This window comes from Dipteris shenzhenensis, chromosome 1 (assembly GCF_047967505.1).
Source record: "Dipteris shenzhenensis isolate YYH24624 ecotype China chromosome 1, Dip_SZ_1.0, whole genome shotgun sequence".
NCBI lineage: Eukaryota > Viridiplantae > Streptophyta > Polypodiopsida > Gleicheniales > Dipteridaceae > Dipteris > Dipteris shenzhenensis.
The window spans coordinates 20749438-20767397 of NC_141596.1; the positions used below are offsets into that span (position 1 = coordinate 20749438).

The following is a 17960-nucleotide window of genomic DNA, read 5'->3' on the forward strand; positions in this document are numbered from 1 at the left end:
AGTATTTGGACAAATACTATACATACATTGATGGCCACTCGGATGAGCATGCAGGGATCCTCTAGAGCGGCCTCTGCTAGGAGAGCTATGTTCTTTAGGGATTGGAGAGGCTCCCTATTCTTCTCGGAGGCTTCTACAGTGTTGTGGTGGCATTTTCAGGCTCATCTTTGGATTTCCTACCTCATTTTGAGGAGTGTTTTTGGCATTTTATTTCATGCTAATCTAGCTAAAAATAGCATTAGAAAGGCTCAAGATAGAGAAAAAATGATTCAAACTTACACTGTAAAACGTTGGAGTTCGAAGGAAAAGAGAAAGTCTATCTTAGGGTGCTAGAATCTCCAAAAACCCTAGAGACAGGTAAATGTCTAAGGTTATCTCCTAGGTATTGTGGACCATCTCTAATACTTGAGAGAATTAGAGCACTTGCTTACAAATTAGCCTTACTAGAAGAATGTAGAGTACATCTAGTTTTTCATTCAAGTAGGCTCAAAAGAAATTAGGAGATGATGATAATCTCATTAAAATCAAATCCTAGTTGAACTCATTGAACTTGCGTCATTAACACATGAGCAAAAAAAGTGGTAGTTAGGCAAGAAAAAAGAAGAAGACATACACGATATCAAAATGTTTGGTTAAGTGGAAGGATAGACCTAAAGAGTGTTCAACATGGGAAATGGTAAGCTATCTCAATAGGAGGTTTACCAATTTTGTTTTCAAGGACAAAAACCATTCTTAAGGGGAAGGGAATGTTATGTCAACCATAATCGTGGAAGCCTATCATTTGGTTAGGTGAGGTGGGAAACCAGGAGGGCTTGACATCATCTACTAAGGTGGGATGTTAAGAGATATGACCATTTGATATTGGAATGTCATAATGTGTAAAAGGGCTATGGACCAGAGTTAATCTTTAGGCATAGGCATTAATTATGAGTATGCATATGAAAGGCCTCAAAGGAGACTAAAGGCAAAAAGGTGGATGTAACATTAGAGACACATGGCACCCAAGGAATGTCCCAAATGGAGGTATCAGGTTTAGGGGAGGAATTTGGAAAGGGAGTCATCTTAAAGGGCGGCCTTGAGAGAAAGAGACCGCACATAAAGACACAGAAATCAAGAGGCAGCTCGAGAACTGGCATCCATGGCCCGAAGGAATGAAAAAGGAAAGCCCTCATATCTGTTCTTTTGTAATACACTTCTTCTTTTTCTTCGAATTTCCCAAATTGTCTTCTTTGGAGTCTCCATCACATTGAGGCTTACCCTTCGCTTTCCCCATTGCAAGAAAAGCCTTGTCATCGATCCATCGATTCTTCTGGCGAGCTTCTTCTTGCAAGAGTAGGGGCAAAGCTCTTCAACTGTAACCGGAGCCGACCGTTGCATTGCAATCATGGTTGTCAGAAAACCTTTGTAGCCCCCTGGGAGCATGTCAAACAAAATCTTGGCTACCCTAGATGAATCGGTTTGTTGACCAATTTCCAAGAGATCTTTGTGATGTGGCCCTATACCGAGTCCCCCCATCCTTCTTCCTGTTGTAAAGTTTGTCTTGATGTCAAGGACTCTGGCTAGAGGTTGATCTTATACATGTCCTTTAGAATGGTCCACGCTTGAAACACCGTATCGACAAGCTGAATATGCAAGAGGGATGAGTCTGCAATTGTGCGGGCCTCTGCCTCATGCAGTACCTAATCTATGACTGCAATAGGATTTGCTGGTGTTACCACCACGCCTGTAGCATTCATGATGTCATGGGGCCTCAGCTCCACTCCTGTTGTTATCTCCGTAATCACCCTCACCACTAGGTGGCTCCATCTTCCAGATTGGGTAATTTGTACCATCAAGCTTTCCCAAGTCCCCAAAGCTTGGGATGGGTAGTGTGCTGGCCATGACAAGGATGTGAAAGGCTCCGGAGGAGACTGGACACTTGTTTAGACACTGTCAACTATTGTATGTCACTGACAATGAAGTCGCCTCTTTCTCATGAGGGTCTCTTTGCTTTAGTCCTTGGGATGTATCACAACAGTTGCACAAGAGCCTCTGATACATGTCAGAGTTCAACTGTAGCACCTGTATGAAGCAGAAAACAAACATGAACTCTTTCCAAAACCCAACCAACAGTATGCTATAAATGAACCCACAGTAACATAGATATGCAAGAGATAAGGAAGCACAAAGAACTGCACAATATACCCAGTCTATTCCTCCACTGATGTGCGAAAACATTATCTCAAGGATGAGCACTAAACCTCCAATGGGTGTTGGGTAGCCAGGTGTGGCTGATAGAAGATGGAGAGAGGAGGAAGGCTGCTGCCTCTGTGCATTGCTCTTGCAGGCCTCGGTGAAGAGGGCTTCAGTGGGATGGATAACTGAGGCAAGAGCCTCTGTTTTATAGGGCATTCCAGCCCTAAACCTGGCTGACCAAGTTCAGCTGACCCGATCTGGATCAGATCCAGCTGATGAGAACAGGTCAACTTGGTCTGTGAAAAAGTCAAGCGACTTGGTCAACACATTGACCAAACCAGGTGGCTGACCTTAACTGTCAGTTTTGTCGACTGAACAGGTCAGTCTTCCACGCCTTCCAGTGCCTGCATCTCTACTCCATATCTGTTGCTCCTACTGGTTGCAATCTGCAACTCCGATTCTCTGGCAGTCACCTTTGTTTGGAGACTGCAATAGTTGCATGACAAAGTCCTAGAAATTAGTTCCTTCTCGGAAATGACTTCATTAATATTTAGGGGTTGCTTCCAAAGATCCTAGATCTTTGTGAGATGATCAGCCATGATTTCACCTTTATGCATCTCTAAATCCTTAAGCAACTCTTGAGAAAAGCAACTCCTGCCTCATTCTTGGCCTGATACATGGTCTCAAGGATCTCCCATGATGCTGGGAAGTCTTGCATGAATGGATGTGAGAATGATGGAATTTCTGCTCTTTCTCGCAAATGTCAACTTGTTTGCAAAAAGCAAATTTCAGGCAAGAGCCTTAAATTTTAGAGACAAATAGTTCTGAAATCGACAGAAGCCGTGAATTTCACACTCAATCTAAGTGATTTAAATTGCCTAAATGATGAAATCTGCAAATCTGTTTGAAATCTGCAGAGTCCCTAAAAACGGCAATGCCAACAAGGCATAATACTCCAAATGCCTAAATGTAGCGATTGAATCTAGTTGCAAATATGAAAGCAAACAGGTTGCAAGGATGAACAGAGTGACATAAAATAGGTCGCACATGGAGATGGCTCATGAGGAGTTAGAGGGAGCACAACAAAAGAGGTGGCTTTGGCAAGCAAGTTGGCTGTGCAGCGCGATGAATAGAGCGACAACACCCTAAACCCTAGAAGATGAATATAGGTCATGTCATTCACAGAGTGAGGTGGATGGTGGCTTTGTGTATAAGTATTTCCTCCCGAACCAAGAAACTGACGCAGATTGGTGGCTTTCTATGTATGTAATTTCTCCCAAATGCATGATTGTATCAACAACTAGAAGTCACTTCCACCCTTCCTTCATTGTGTATTGGTTTGTTGAAGGACCTTTTCCTAAGGCAGGACTACCTTGAGCAGTAGAGGAATAGGGCTTTGATATCAAAACGTTGGAAATGGGGATAAGAACACAGAAAATGGAGATGCATTGAAATGCAAGAGTTGTGTTATAAAGACTGACCAAAATGAGGTATATATTCTCTGTAAAGGAAGCTAAACCTAGGGTGAAAAACCTTCTAACTGAGGGTGTGTTCACATAAAAGACATGGTATTTGTTGCTTGCTTCCATAGGTTGGTTTGTCAATTAGTAAATTGTGTTCACCGTATCCATAATGAAAATAAATTTTCCTTTGTTGCTTCAAGAATTTTTACCCTTGAGTGTTTCTTTTATTTGCAAGATGTATACGGATCTAAGGAGTCAACGTAATGGATTTCAGTTCTAGTTTTTAATTTAAGAAAAGCCATGGCACAGAGCGGCTAGGGGAAGCTTTGATAATTCATCTGGGACCTTCAAATCAAGTTTCCTTGCTTTAGGAACAAGGTGTCAAGTTGTATCTAACATATTGAGAGTACCACAGGTTTCTTTCAAAGGATTCTCCTCTTATTAGAGCATATGGTGCAGTACGTTTCAATGCTGACATGGAGCCATCGGTAGAGTGGAAGCCTTTTGGTTCTTTCTATTTCTTCATACCTCAGGTGAGTATCCATGCCTCTTCTTGTTATAGAAGGCATGATCCTGTTTTGGATTCTTTTTAGTGTCTTTCTTCATGTGATACATGTAAATACACCAATGTTTTGATTACCTGATACATTCTCAAGGCGATCTAGTCGTTTCCTAATCCTATGAATAGTACATAAGTTTTATTCGGTCCTTGAAGGTGTGTATTTTAGGGATTTGCTCATAATATGTCCCTTAGATTATTGATTAGACTTGGTTATCAATACATGCTCTGATGTTAACTACAGATAGATCAATATTTTGTATTGTTTTTCGAAGTAGACATAATGTTTATAACTAAAGTTCAGAGAATAGACTTCCTTTTTTGCTGTGGACTATCGGATGGATGCATCACCGTTCTAAGGCACTTGTAAACCTACATCAATCCCTCGCGTGTAAAATGAGAGAAGCGTATAGCCCAAACTTGTCCAAAGATAAAGCAGACAGAAAGCTAGTCTGATGTGAAGGGCATAAGGCAGTGGTATCCCCTCTGAAGATTAAACAATCACCACAATTTTGTAGGTTTTTGTTTGTCACTGCAATGAATGTAGTAACAATATTTTACAATGGTAACACTGCAACAATGAATGTAGTAACAATATTTTACAATGGTAGAGGCATTTATCAAGGCTATAGCCAGCAGGTTAATGGCCCAGGGTGGTTTTATAGATACAAATGAGAATTCATATGTATTGTCTAGGCCATGAGTGGACTGCATGTTAAGCGCCTATTAGATGCTATTCAAGCTAGGCCTTCAAGTGCCAAGGCTTCTTTATATGCGACCCTCTCATGTTTGTAGTTTCATTGTTAGGTTGTATTCTGAATTCACATTAGTGAACTCAGTGCTTATATATACCCCCTCCATATGGCATCCTTTTCTTACTACTACTACACCTAATCCATTTCAAAATATTTGCGAGCGAACAATACAAAATCCTTCATGTGACTTTGATCTCTTGTTTTCCAGTCTGTACTCCATGCATTTGCTTTAGTAATTATAGATATCCATACTTTTGCAATGTAGTTGTGAACAGCGACTTGACACATGCTAATTTGTTTCCCAAAGCTTCTAAATAGAAATTTTCAGAATGAAGCCTGCATGTGGAAATGTGCCTCTTGAATATCAACAGATTGGTAAGTTGTTGAAAACTGTGATGGCATGGCTTTTTTTGTATTAGTACAATAGGTAATTTGAGATAAGTTGCAGATCTGGAATTACTGTTTGGACATTAACTCAAGGGCATGCAATATCTGTGCAGTTCTGTTGAATGCTTTATGCTTGTATTTTGTACTTGAAACATTTGCTTGCAGGGCACAAGAATGTGGCATCCTTAGTTATATTTGAACCAAAACTTTCCTCTCCACTTATAAGTTCTCATTTTAGCTCTGGTTGCCCTTTATGTAAAAACCTGCTGTATTTACCTTGTCCTTCAGGGCTTTGGAAATGAATTCAGTGTGTGCTTTTGTGAAACAATATTCAATGCTTACAGTGGCTTGATGCTGCCTCAGGTTGAGTTTTGTGAGTGTCCGGGCTGCTCCCTTCTGGCAGTGAATATTGCATGGGATGAAGCATTGGGTTGGTCTTTCAATAATGCTGTGGCTATTGCTTTAAAGTCCCTTCTGCTGGTATGACATCCTCAATGCAGAATCTACAACGCTAGATAATGGTGGAGGGACTTTTTGAACTTGGTTATGGAAAGCTTACTCTGTATTTATATATTCTGATTCCTGAACAGGTTTCTGATGGCATTTCTATGCCAAATGAGAGGCCCTTTCCAAGAATATTGCAAAAGGAACATGTGCCATGTGAACGAGCTTGGCATGATATAATGAAAGAACTCTTGGGAACTTTAGAATACAATGATGCAAAACATGCATCTGCTTCAGAGAAATCTCTCCTGGATCCTTATTTTGGTGATACAATGGGGTTATCAAAGGTACTTTTTTTGACTGGATTGGAACTGCTAGCAAATGGTTCTTTATGATGGTTTGATGCTTCTTTCTAGGCTGGAAACAAAGGTGATGCCTTTTGTTCAGTCAACAAATTGTGCGTGAAACAATGCACATTGGACGATAATGTAAAATTCTATCACTGGATCTTTCGAAAAGAATATACATGGTCATGAGAGTAAAGTATATGTGGTATGGATCAAATCTTTCCATGGTGATAGTAGAAAAGCCTTCTACATGATGGGAGATTCTTTTTCTTTGTCATTATCTCAAAGGTGCATAACTTTTCTTTAACTTCTTAACCCTGTAATTATATACATAGCTATGGGAGGAATCTTCTAGTAAGTCTGTAGAAGTGTGTGTTCATACAGATGTACATACTATGCATTTGTACATATATGCAAGCGTGCATACGTAATGAACCTCAAATGCAAGTGCATGTTGACCCTCTTGACGTTGACACCTCCAAACTGTCATGGAAAGTGAGTCCGTTAGCTGTGCTTTGACTAAGCTTTTGAAGTTATGAAGAATGAATCTTTAGGTTACATTCTATGCAAATAGTGAATGCCATTATTGAAAGACCCTTATTCAGGTCTTGTGACTAAGCTGGAAGTCATGAAGGATGAATATTTATGTTACATTCTATACAAATGTTGGATGCCATTATTGAAAGACCCTGAAAGACTTTTTGCATCGACTGATTCACCTGTATCATACATAGTAAGCTTCAGTCCTGGCTCCATGGGAGTGGCTGTAGGCTTACAATCTTGCATGTTGAATCTATCCAAGAGCTTTTGTACAGTGCCACACTTGTCTTGTATGAGATGGATCCCCAAATAGAAATTTACCATGCCCAAATCTGTCATGTCAAATTCAGCTTTCAATGAAGCCTTGAAATCTGCAATTATTTCCTCATTTGACCCTGTGAGCAGCATGTCATCTACATAAAGAATGATGACTAAAATATCCCCCCCATCCTTCTTGATGTAGAGGGTGCTTTCAGTGGGACTATTGTGTAGCCCCTTGCTTGCCAAGAAGGCATCAATCTTGGCATACCATGCATGTGGGGCTTGTTTCAGTCCATATAAAGCTTTATTCAGCTTGCAAACTTGAAGTGCATTGCTTGAAAGTTCAAACTCAGGAGTTCCGCAAGTCCCCATTAAGGAAAGCTGTTTTTATGTCCAACTGATGGACATTCCAAACAAAAGTTGCAGCCATGGCAATAACTGATCTGATAGTTGTCATCCGGGATGTAGGAGCAAAAGTCTCCTCATAATTTATGCCCTTTTTCTGACCATATCCTTTGGCAACCAGCCGTGCCTTGTATCTATCAATGGACACATCTGGCTTCCTTTTCACTTGAAAATCCATTTGGTACCAATGGCATGTTTTCCTGGTGGTAAGTCCACAACATCCCAAGTCTGATTTTTCTCAATGGACTGCAATTCATTGTGCATGGCATTCATCTAGTGCACATTATCTTGGGCTTCTTCGGAAGTATCAGGTTCTTCTTCATCAAGAAGAGTACCTGCATAAGTTGATTCAACAGAAAGAGCCCTGCCCCCTGCGTGCCTTGCTGCACTACGAGTCCTGCCAGGCAAAGGTGCCTCAAGTCTACTCTCCCTGAGAGTCTGTAGCAACCAGTTCGGAACTGTTTTTGCAGCATGTATCTCTTGAATCTCTTGCCTGACAACATCATCCAGTGCCTAGGGAGGAACAAAATCAGTAGGTGGCTGAATCAGGGCATGCAGATCAGGAGGAGGCTGTTGTAAATGCTAATTTTCAGCATGAGCATTAGCTGGAAAACCAAAAGCAATAGGAAGGAACCCCTCAAAAACATCATCTGAATAAGCGGAAATAGTGAATTCAGCATGTGTATGAGCTGAATTCTCTGAAAAAATTACATCTCTACTCACAAAAATCTTGGGTGTGGCAGGATTGTAGAGACGATAGCCTTCGCTTTCTGCACTATACCCAACAAAGATACACTTTAGTGCCTTGTCTGACAACTTATGTTGAAACTCCACAGGAACGTGGGCATATGTAACACATCCAAAGACATGAAAATGATCCACTGAAGGCTTTCTCCCATGCCAAGCCTTGTAGGGAGTGATTGTCTTCAAAGCCTTTGTGGGAGCCCGATTCAAAACATAATTAGCACACATGAGCCCTTAGAGCTAGAATTTCTGAGGCAACTTCTTGCTAGTGAGCATGCATCTATCCATCTCCATGAGAGTTCTATTTTTCCGCTTAGCTTTGCTATTTTGCTGAGGGGTAAGCCTCACTGTAAGCAGATGTGTGATGCCTTTCTCCTTCGAAAATGCCTCAAATTCATGAGACATATACTCCCTCCCTCTGTCAGTGCGAAGTGTTTGCACCTTTAGTCTTGTCTCATTTTCCACAAAGTGTTTGAAGTGCATAAACACATCTGATTTTTTCTTCAAGCCATAGACCCAAGTGTAATTTGTGTAGTCATGTATAAATGTGACATAATACAGATAACCACCCAAAGCAAGTGTCCTCATGGGACCACAGACATCACTATGTATGAGCTGTAATTTTTGGACAGCTAGTACTGCACCATCCTTTTTAAAGGAAAATCTATGCATCTTACCGAGGATGCACCCTTCCCTGGCATGAGGAGGAGGTGAGTCCAAAGGAGGCAATGCATCAACCATAGCATGCTTTTGAAGTGTCATCAAGCCACCATAGCTCATGTGTCCATATCTAGCATACCATAACTCCGCATTTTACACGGCAGCAGTGGGAGTGTTTACTGCAAGTGTAAGATTGGATCTTTTCTCATAAGCATCTAGCTGAAAGTGGCGTCCCCCCTCAATGACAAATTCAGCGAGGTATGAAAATCGAGATACGACTCGGGAAGAGAATTCAGAGGGGTGGTAATCATCTTTGAATCAGGAATGATCTCATCTATATTCAACAATTATTCCCTCAAATCCTGAAGCTTGGTGAGGTGAGCATTCATGGAATCACCCTCATCCATATGTGTGTGAGATAGCTCTCTCTTCAGGAAAGAGACCCGTGCATCATTTCTGGCTGCGAACATGCTCTCAAAAATATCCCAAGCTGCCTTCAAGGTCTTGCATGACCGAATGTGTGGAATGTTAAACCTTTTAATAGAAAGGGAAATAATTGAAAGAGATTGTGCATCACGTGAATCCCACCTTTTTTGTTTTTGTGTTGGAGGCACCAAAGCAGCAGCAACAGCTCCTAACAGTTGTCCTGCACCTTGTGGTTGACCTCTAGCTATGCTCCACCCTCCACCCACAACTGATGGAAGCTATACAGTAGTACTAACGTTAACAGTCACAATTGAAAGTATCCATAGTTCCAGACTGCAAAAATCTTGCACGTATCCATAGTTCCACACTACAAGATTTTTTTTTTAGTAGCTTCATTGCAAGTTCATCAAATATCATTATTTTGAAATAAAAATGTACTCAGCATAACAGAAACTCACAAGCTGATGATGATGACTCAGAGCTAACAGGATAAAAATATCACAGGAAAAACTTCAAGAAGTAAAAAGTAGTACTGCGCGGTAATTTGATGCAGTTGTAGACTAGATAGGAGGTTGCACTTCAAAACCACCATGTAATAATAAGGCAAAAATATTTCCATGCTCTTGTTATAGGTTCTTTTCCTGCCCTGGACTTGGTTTTGGTTGCAGCCCTTCACCCTTAATCATAAGAGCCTTCAAAACGGCTGTAGTGAACTCACACTGGACAGCATATGTGCCCACAATACAATTGAGGACACCTTAGCAGGACACATAAAATACAGGGATTGTAAAACGGTGATGTACTAATCATTTTTGGCTAAGAATTGTTGATTTGCTGGTAGTTATTTGGATACATCACAAGTCTATCCATATCAGTATTTACATATTGTTTGTATACATAACATGGTCAAGTAAAACTGACCTACACAGCCACAGCATGACTCACACGAGGACAGAGTGTTCTAGCCCGACTAGAGAGACAGTGCTTCCAGGCTCACTTTCAAGATCCACCGCCGAAGGGCTGGCTTTTCAACACCCTAGTGAGGCATGCTGCTATGTATGCAACACCATTCTGGGGGTGTGACCTCCCGACGACAGATTGGAAGAAATTTGAGAGACTATAGGTGACCATGGGATCTAGGATGATTCAGAGTAAGCCCTTAGTCCCACACTAGATCATACAAGCAGAGTTTGTTGTGACACCACTTCGTATTGATGTCATCTTTCAGACATTGACTTTTCTGCATAGAGTATGGGAGCTACCCAGTTAGAGATTGCCGAGACTGGCACTTGAGTCATCCAGACAACTAGCAGAGAGTGGGGGCGCCCTGGCAAGCCCTTTCTGGCTTGGGACAGCCGACCAGTTGGTTAGGCCTAGACCTACTACTTGGGTCGGCCATATCAGGCTAAGGCTGCCCTATTTATAGGACCAGCCTCCCCCGTTTTCTGGTGTCACTTGGAGCAGTTCTTCTTCCCTCTTGTGGGTGTTTCCCCTTGCGATATACACAGTTTCCTTTGCCTCTATCAGTGTCTATTGTCTCTCACGACTTTCCACCTTCTTGGAGCATAACCACTATCGTACTGATATACAAAGCAGGGGACCCCATGGACACTGAGAACTACCACACTCTGATGATTGGCCACATGTAGGCCATCTTCTCCCAGTTCTAGTGATGCCCTATAGGCCCTGGTATGTGCCTTGCAGGCATTGGTATAGGCACTTAGTTTATTGTGTGCCTTTTATGCCACATAGGACACTTAGTCCTATGTGACATCTAGGACACTTAGTCCTACGGCTAGGTACAAGTACTTTGCCCTTTGATTTGGGTTGGAAATTTGCAGAATATTTATTTGCAGATATTTGCTGTCATTTTTGGACAGCCAGCTCTTTGCAATGATAGCCTTGAGGCTTTTGGGTTTTCAGGTCTTTTTCAGGGTATCCCATTTGCAATGGCTGGCAACAATCAAGATCTATTTGGCATTCTTTGTGAAGATGATAAGTTGGATGGCACCAACTATCCGATGTGGTCTTATCTCATGAAACATGTTCTTGTTGCAAAGCATTTGTGGAATATTGTTTTAGGGGTTGATCTGAGGCCAGCCAATGCTATAGTGGTTGCCTCTACTGCTGGTCCCTCTGTAGGGGGTACTCCTCCTGATGCCTTATCTTCTAGCACTCCTGCTGCTGCTCCCCTAACTCAGGAACAATCAAGATGGGATGCAAGAGATGCGAATGCACATTCTTGGATTGCTTTATCATGCAAGAGAATCATTATTCCACACATCCGGTTTTGCAGGACAGCAAAGGATGCTTGGGACGAGTTGGCTTCTTTTTATCAGATTCGCAATGAGGCACATGTTGCATTTTTAAGAAGAGAGTTGTAGGAAGTCAGTATGAATGAAGGTGATTCTATGGATGCATATCTGACAAAGGTAAAGGACCTCATGGAACAACTTGCCAATATTGATGAGGTGGTGCCAAATTCTCAGCTTGTCAGTACCACATTAAATGGATTGCCAGATACATATCAAGGGTTTCCTACAACCAATCGGTTAGTGGCCATGGGTAATCCAGACCACTACTCTTTTGATCAGCTTGTCACTTTGCTTTTGTAGGAAGAGCAAAGTCGTGCTAAAAGACAAGCCATTCTTCTTGATCATGCATTTGCTTCACAGCAGACAGGAAGAGGCAAGGCTTCCAAGAACCAATCGGTTAGTGGCCATGGGTAATCCAGACCACTACTCTTTTGATCAGCTTGTCACTTTGCTTTTGTAGGAAGAGCAAAGTCGTGCTAATAGACAAGCCATTCTTCTTGATCATGCATTTGCTTCACAGCAGACAGGAAGAGGCAAGGCTTCCAAGCCCATGGGCAAGCCTAAATCTGCGCATAGCAGCTGCAATTCCTCCCATGCATCTAAAAATAAAGCAGATAAGTCAAAGAAGAAAAGATGCAACTATTGTCGCAAGCTTGGACATGACATTTCAGAATGCAGAAAGCGCATTGCTTCAGAGAAAAAGAAAGCAAGAATGACAGTTAATGCCTCACATGCAATTGAATCCCATGAGCCAGCAGATGCTTCACATGCACATGCTCTCCAGGATGATTGGGCATGGGCTGTCCATTCTCATTTGATCCCTCCAAAGTTGATGCACTCTTTACTTCTAATGATGCTCAGTCTTGGTATTTTGATAGTGGTGCTTCCAGGCACGTCACATCTTGCAGAGAGTTGTTTCATTCTTTAGTTGATGCACCTCGAGCGGGGATTGTCACATGTGCTAATAATGCTTCCTATGCTGTAAAAGGAATTGGAGATGTGCAGCTCACATCCATTTCAAGCCATCCTGTCACTTTAACAAATGTTCTCTTTGTGTCTGGAATTGAAGTCAACTTGATTTCAATTTCAGCAATTGCCACTTCAGGTTTCAGAGTGATTTTTGATGGCTACAGATGCCTAGTTTATGATCTTCGCGATGACAATGCCATAGTTCTCACTGGCACTTTGCAAAAGGGGCTTTATCACCTTGATCATCACTCAGCTGCACTTTCTATTGAAGCATTTGCTATTTCAGATTCACAGCTTGCTGAAACTCATCTTTGGCATGAGAGAATGGGTCATCTCAATTATAGAGCTCTTGCAAAGCTACATTCACAGTAGATGGCTAATGATGTACCTCAAACTCACACAGTTTCCAAACATGTGTGTGAGGGTTGTCTTTTGGGTAAGATGCATCGGTTTCCTTTTCAAAAGAATTGTCCAAAACTCTCACAAAGGAAATTGCAGCTAGTACACAGTGATGTCTGTGGCCCAATGAGGACAAATGCCATTGGGAGATACAAATATTTTATGACTCTCATTGATGACTTCACAAGATATTGCTGGGTATATCCTTTAAAATTCAAATTTGAAGTGTTCTTATGCTTTCAGAGGTGGCTGAATATGGTTGAGAATGAATCAGGATGCAAGCTTGTGACCCTCAACACAGATAGGGGGGGAGAGTATATGTCAAAGGAGTTTGATGCATTTTTGTCTTCACGGGGCAGTGTTCACTCATGCGTTCACTCATGCACTACTCCTTACACTCCTCAGCATAATCTTGCTCCTGAAAGGAAGAACATGTCTACTATGGAGATGGCCAGATGCATGCTTAAGGCCAAGTCTTTGCCCAATAAATTTTGGCTTGATGCAATAATGTGTGCCAACTATGTGCTGAATAGATCACCTACAAAGGCATTGAAGACTGTTACACCTTATGAAGCATGGAAAGGCAGGAAGCCTTCACTTTCACACATGAGAGTTTTTGGGTCTCTTGCATATGTTCATGTACCATCATAAGCTTGATGACAAGGCAATCAAATGCATATTTATTGGTTACATCCAGGAGAGCAGAGGATATAGGCTATACCAACCAAATACTGGGAAGATTATTGTCAGTAGGGATGTAATCTTTGCTGAACATTCGGCTTCTCCTCTCGTGGACTGCAAAGCTAAGCCAAAAGTTGACATGTTTGATGCCTTTGAATCTTGGTTACCTCAGCATTCCTCAGAAGAGGACTTTGACCAGCAACATGAGCCTCTTGCAGGCCCTCCAACAAGCAATGATCAGCCACTATCCCATGCTGATTTGCAGGTTTCTCTTCCAGCACATGGGAATTAGTAGATCTCCCTCCCGGCAAGCATGCCATTGGTACGAGGTGGGTCTACATCTGATGGCAGCATAGATCGACACAAAGCCCGTCTTGTTGCAAAAGGGTATGCCCAACAACAAGGCATTGACTTTGAGGAGACATTTTCTCCCACATCCAGGATTACTACCATTAGGTGTGTCATTGCCATTGCAGCCCATCACCACTGGCAAGTGCACCAACTTGACATCAAGATTGGTTTTCTTCATGGGGATCTGCAGGAAGAAGTCTATGTCACACAACCTCCTGGCTAAGAGGTTGTTAATTCTGAAAACAAGGCATGCCGGCTTGGAAAAGCCCTCTATGGTTTGAAGCAGGCACCTAGGGCATGGTATGCCAAAATTCATGCACGCTTACTATCCCTTGGTTTTCAGAATAGCCCCACAGAACCCACTCTTTATGTCCATGGGAGTGGATCTGATTTTCTAGTGCTGATTTTATGTGGATGATATGCTCATCACTTGCTCCACTATTATTTGGGCATTCAGTTTGGTCATGTTGAGGGGGGTATCATGATGTCACAGTCCAAGTATATTGGACAGCTCTTTGATCGTTTTCAGTTTGAGGATTGCAAGCCAATCTCTACTCCAGTGGACCTAGGCTTCAAATTCTCAGCTCATGATGGGAGCCCACCATGTGATATCACTCTTTATCAGCAGGCTGTTGGATGCCTTATTTATTTATGTCACACCAGACCTGACTTACAGTATGCAGTATCTCAGCTCAGCAGATTCATGCACATGCTCAGTTCACAGCATTGGCAGGCAGTGAAGAGAGTTTTCAGATATCTCAAAGGCACTCAGAATTTAGCCCTCTTCTATGGTGATCATGGCTTACTTACCATGCATGCTTACACGGATAGTGACTGGGAAGGATGTTCCGACACCAGAGTGTCACATACTGGCAATTGTTTTTTGCTTGGCAATTCATGTATCTCTTGGCTTAGCAAGAAGCAACCAACAGTTGCCACATCTAGCTGTGAGGTTGAGTACTGGGCAGCTTTCACCGTTACAGTAGAGTGTGTCTGGCTTCGACAGTTACTTACACATCTTGGTATTCGCTAGACATCCTCCACTATGGTCTATATTGACAACCAAAGTGCTTTGGCCATTGCGTGTAACCCAATGTTTCATGCGCGTACCAAGCATATTGAAGTTCACTATCATTATGTTCGGGAGCGGTTGTTAGCAGGAGACATAGAGTTGCCCTATCTTCCCACAGAGGACAACATAGCAGATCTGTTTACAAAGGCACTTCTTCGTCCCAAGTTCGAAGTCTTCCGCGAGGCTTTACACTTGATTCCCTTTGTTACATGATCTGACATACCTTGTATATTCATAGGTGGCTATATCCTTTTGGATGAACATGTGCCACCATGATCAGAAAATACCAGGTATTCTGAGACGTTTCTGGAATACTTCAGCCCATACCATGGAGGGGGGTTTGTAGGCCATCTTCTCCCAGTTCTAGTGATGCCCTATAGGCCCTGGTATGTGCCTTGTAGGCATTGGTATAGGCACTTAGTTTATTGTGTGCCTTTTATGCCACATAGGACACTTAATCCTATGTGACACCTAGGACACTTAGTCCTAGGTCTAGGTACAAGTACTATGTACTTTGTTTTTACAACTTCCTCTAGTTGACATGACGGCTGAATCTATCGACTCTTTGCACCTTGCACTTGCTCTTTCATCTAACGATCCTACACCACACCCTGGGCAAGATCTATAAATCGGTATTGCAGAGAGAGATTAGTGGCCACATGGAGGCTCATGGGCAATGGGCAGGCAGGATTTCGGAGACAACACTGCACTCTAGACCACATCTTCACCTTGAGGCTATCATTGAGGAGGCGAGGTCGAGATGTTAGAAAGTCTACACTTGCTTTGTAGACTTTCGGGTGGAGTTTGAGACTGTCCCATGATCCCTCTTGATCAGAAGGCTAGAAGAGATGCAAATTTTGGAGATTATGATTTGGGAGGTGATGAACCTATATGTGTCTGTCAGAGGGAGAGTCCAGGCTCTAGGAGGCCTATTAGATTGGACAGAGAGCACGATCAGAGAGAAGCAGGGACGCCCTCTTTTACGACTCTCTTTGGGCTCTACATTGATGAGATCACATCCTTTATAGATTGCCCAGGAGGAGAGGGATCACTATTGACTGACCTAATGGTACAGATACTTCTATATGCAGGCAACATAGTCCTCATATCATCTTCCGCAGAGAGATTGTAAAGACTTCTTGATATGCTCAAGTCGAGGTAACATGACCTCGGAAGGACCAGTCGGCATTTTCCTTTAAAGGATCAATGTTTGTATTATATTTGTTTGGGCTTCATGTAAATGATCAAAAAAGGAATAAAGGTCAAGGTCCTTGGTGCGGGTGACATGGCACTAGACTAGGTGGATCTAAGGCTAAGGGACCTAAATGCATGAAATGTGCCTAGGGGCAAATGTTTCAAAGTTATCCCAAGAGAGGGGTAAATGATGCATTAAGGAGGGACTCTAAATTAAGGACATGTGGCATACTAGATCCATCTAGGGAGTTTTGGGGCTCGTTGGAATTAAGCAAGCAAAAAAAGCTTTCACGAAAAAAAAACATATTCTTTTGGATTCAGCAGAGAACCTTCCTACCACCGAGGTTGGCTGGGAGGATAAACTAAGTGCTTGTGCCCGTGATTCAATGTAAAGCTAGAAAAAAATCAGTTCGGAATGTTTCATTTGGTATCAGAGCGCAGAGTATATTGCGAACGGTCTGGGACTGGCGGGGCGTTTGACGCATCGAGGGACCAGCTGTGCAATACTGTGGGAAACGCTGTCGCAGGAGTTGGGACTCTGGCTCTTGAGATTTACGTTACGTATCAGGAGCAGCGCATGACCAAAGGGACTGTGTGGTCATAGAATAAGTTGCCGCAGGTGATGGCGCAATTGTTGGTCCTTGTTAATTAAGTGTCGTGATGGCGAACTGCTATGCGGGGTTGCTACGTGCGCTTGGAGATATCCCGTCACCTGCATGGGTATACGTTAAAGCATGAATTGGGTGTGCGTTGGACGTCAGGATGGCGCACACATTGGTCTTGGCTGATTGACATCAAGGATCTTTGGTATCTTGGAAGGGAGACGTGAAGCGACTTTGCTGTCCCATGTCTAACATTTCAAAAACCTGCTGCAAATCAGCCTTGGAAGCTGCAATATGCTGAAGAGCAACGTAATTTCTAAAAGAGCATCGTTGATCGCGTTGAGTAGATTGTCGTCAGGTCACGGTACTAGTAACTGGTTGCGCTTGATCGTGAGCTTGTGTGAAGGAGTGTTTTGGGTCTCCAACGAGGGTGTAATTGAGCTACAGCAGAAACAACTTGATCTCTTCATGCAGCAAGAATTATAACCAGGGAGCTCTCTATGTCTTCTAAGCTTTGTTGGAGCATATGTTTGGTAATTTACTTCCGTGTTTTAGTTTGGAATTCCTGCTTGTTCTATTGGGTTCCAGATGTTGAAGGCGTACTGGATTGATGCAAACAATTGGTTATATGCCTGTTATGCATGGAATATTTGCAGTTTAGGTGTGCAGGAGTTTCCCTAGTATAGGGAAAAGTGGTTTTGGTTATAAGTGTGATATATAGTTGGTTAGTTGTAAAATTGGAAGTTGGACTTTCAATTTGTAATTACAGTTGCAAGCGGTGTTAAAACACACACACACACACACACACACAGAGCCCGATTGACTTAAATGGAAGTAGAAGAAGAAGCTTCCAGGATGGATCCCGTAGAGTCGGGAGTCCGGCCGACCCCGCAGGTGTCACACTCAGTAAGTCATACATTATCTGGCAGAATTGCAATGTTAGAGGATGCCTTGCAACATATTTTAGCACAACAGTTATAGCAAATGTAGGGTAGTCTGAGCTCAGGAAAATGGTGCATAGTATGTCTGCCAGACCATCTCGTGAGGAGAAAGGTAAATCCATTGAGACCTGGCTACACAAATGGGACGAGGCCTAGGAGGGCTAAGGTGCCTAATATTGCCAATTATAGGCCAGAAAAGTATTCTGGTCGGATGTCTGACCGTAGTTCCGATATCATTGAGACCTGTCTACACAAATGGGACGAGGCCTT

At 42.5% G+C, this 17960-nt stretch overlaps 1 protein-coding gene across 3 annotated transcripts in view; it reads left to right on the forward strand.

Annotated features, from left to right (window-relative positions):
* PHYLLO (2-oxoglutarate decarboxylase/hydro-lyase/magnesium ion-binding protein) overlaps positions 1–17960 on the forward strand; it is a 247108-nt gene that overhangs the window by 30298 nt on the left and 198850 nt on the right. For all 3 annotated transcript variants that reach the window (XM_087373141.1, XM_087373148.1, XM_087373156.1), the window contains 3 exons: positions 4054–4171; positions 5703–5819; positions 5930–6130. In XM_087373141.1, coding sequence (XP_087229267.1) covers positions 4054–4171; positions 5703–5819; positions 5930–6130 — 436 coding nt within the window. The remainder of the gene's footprint in view (positions 1–4053; positions 4172–5702; positions 5820–5929; positions 6131–17960) is intronic.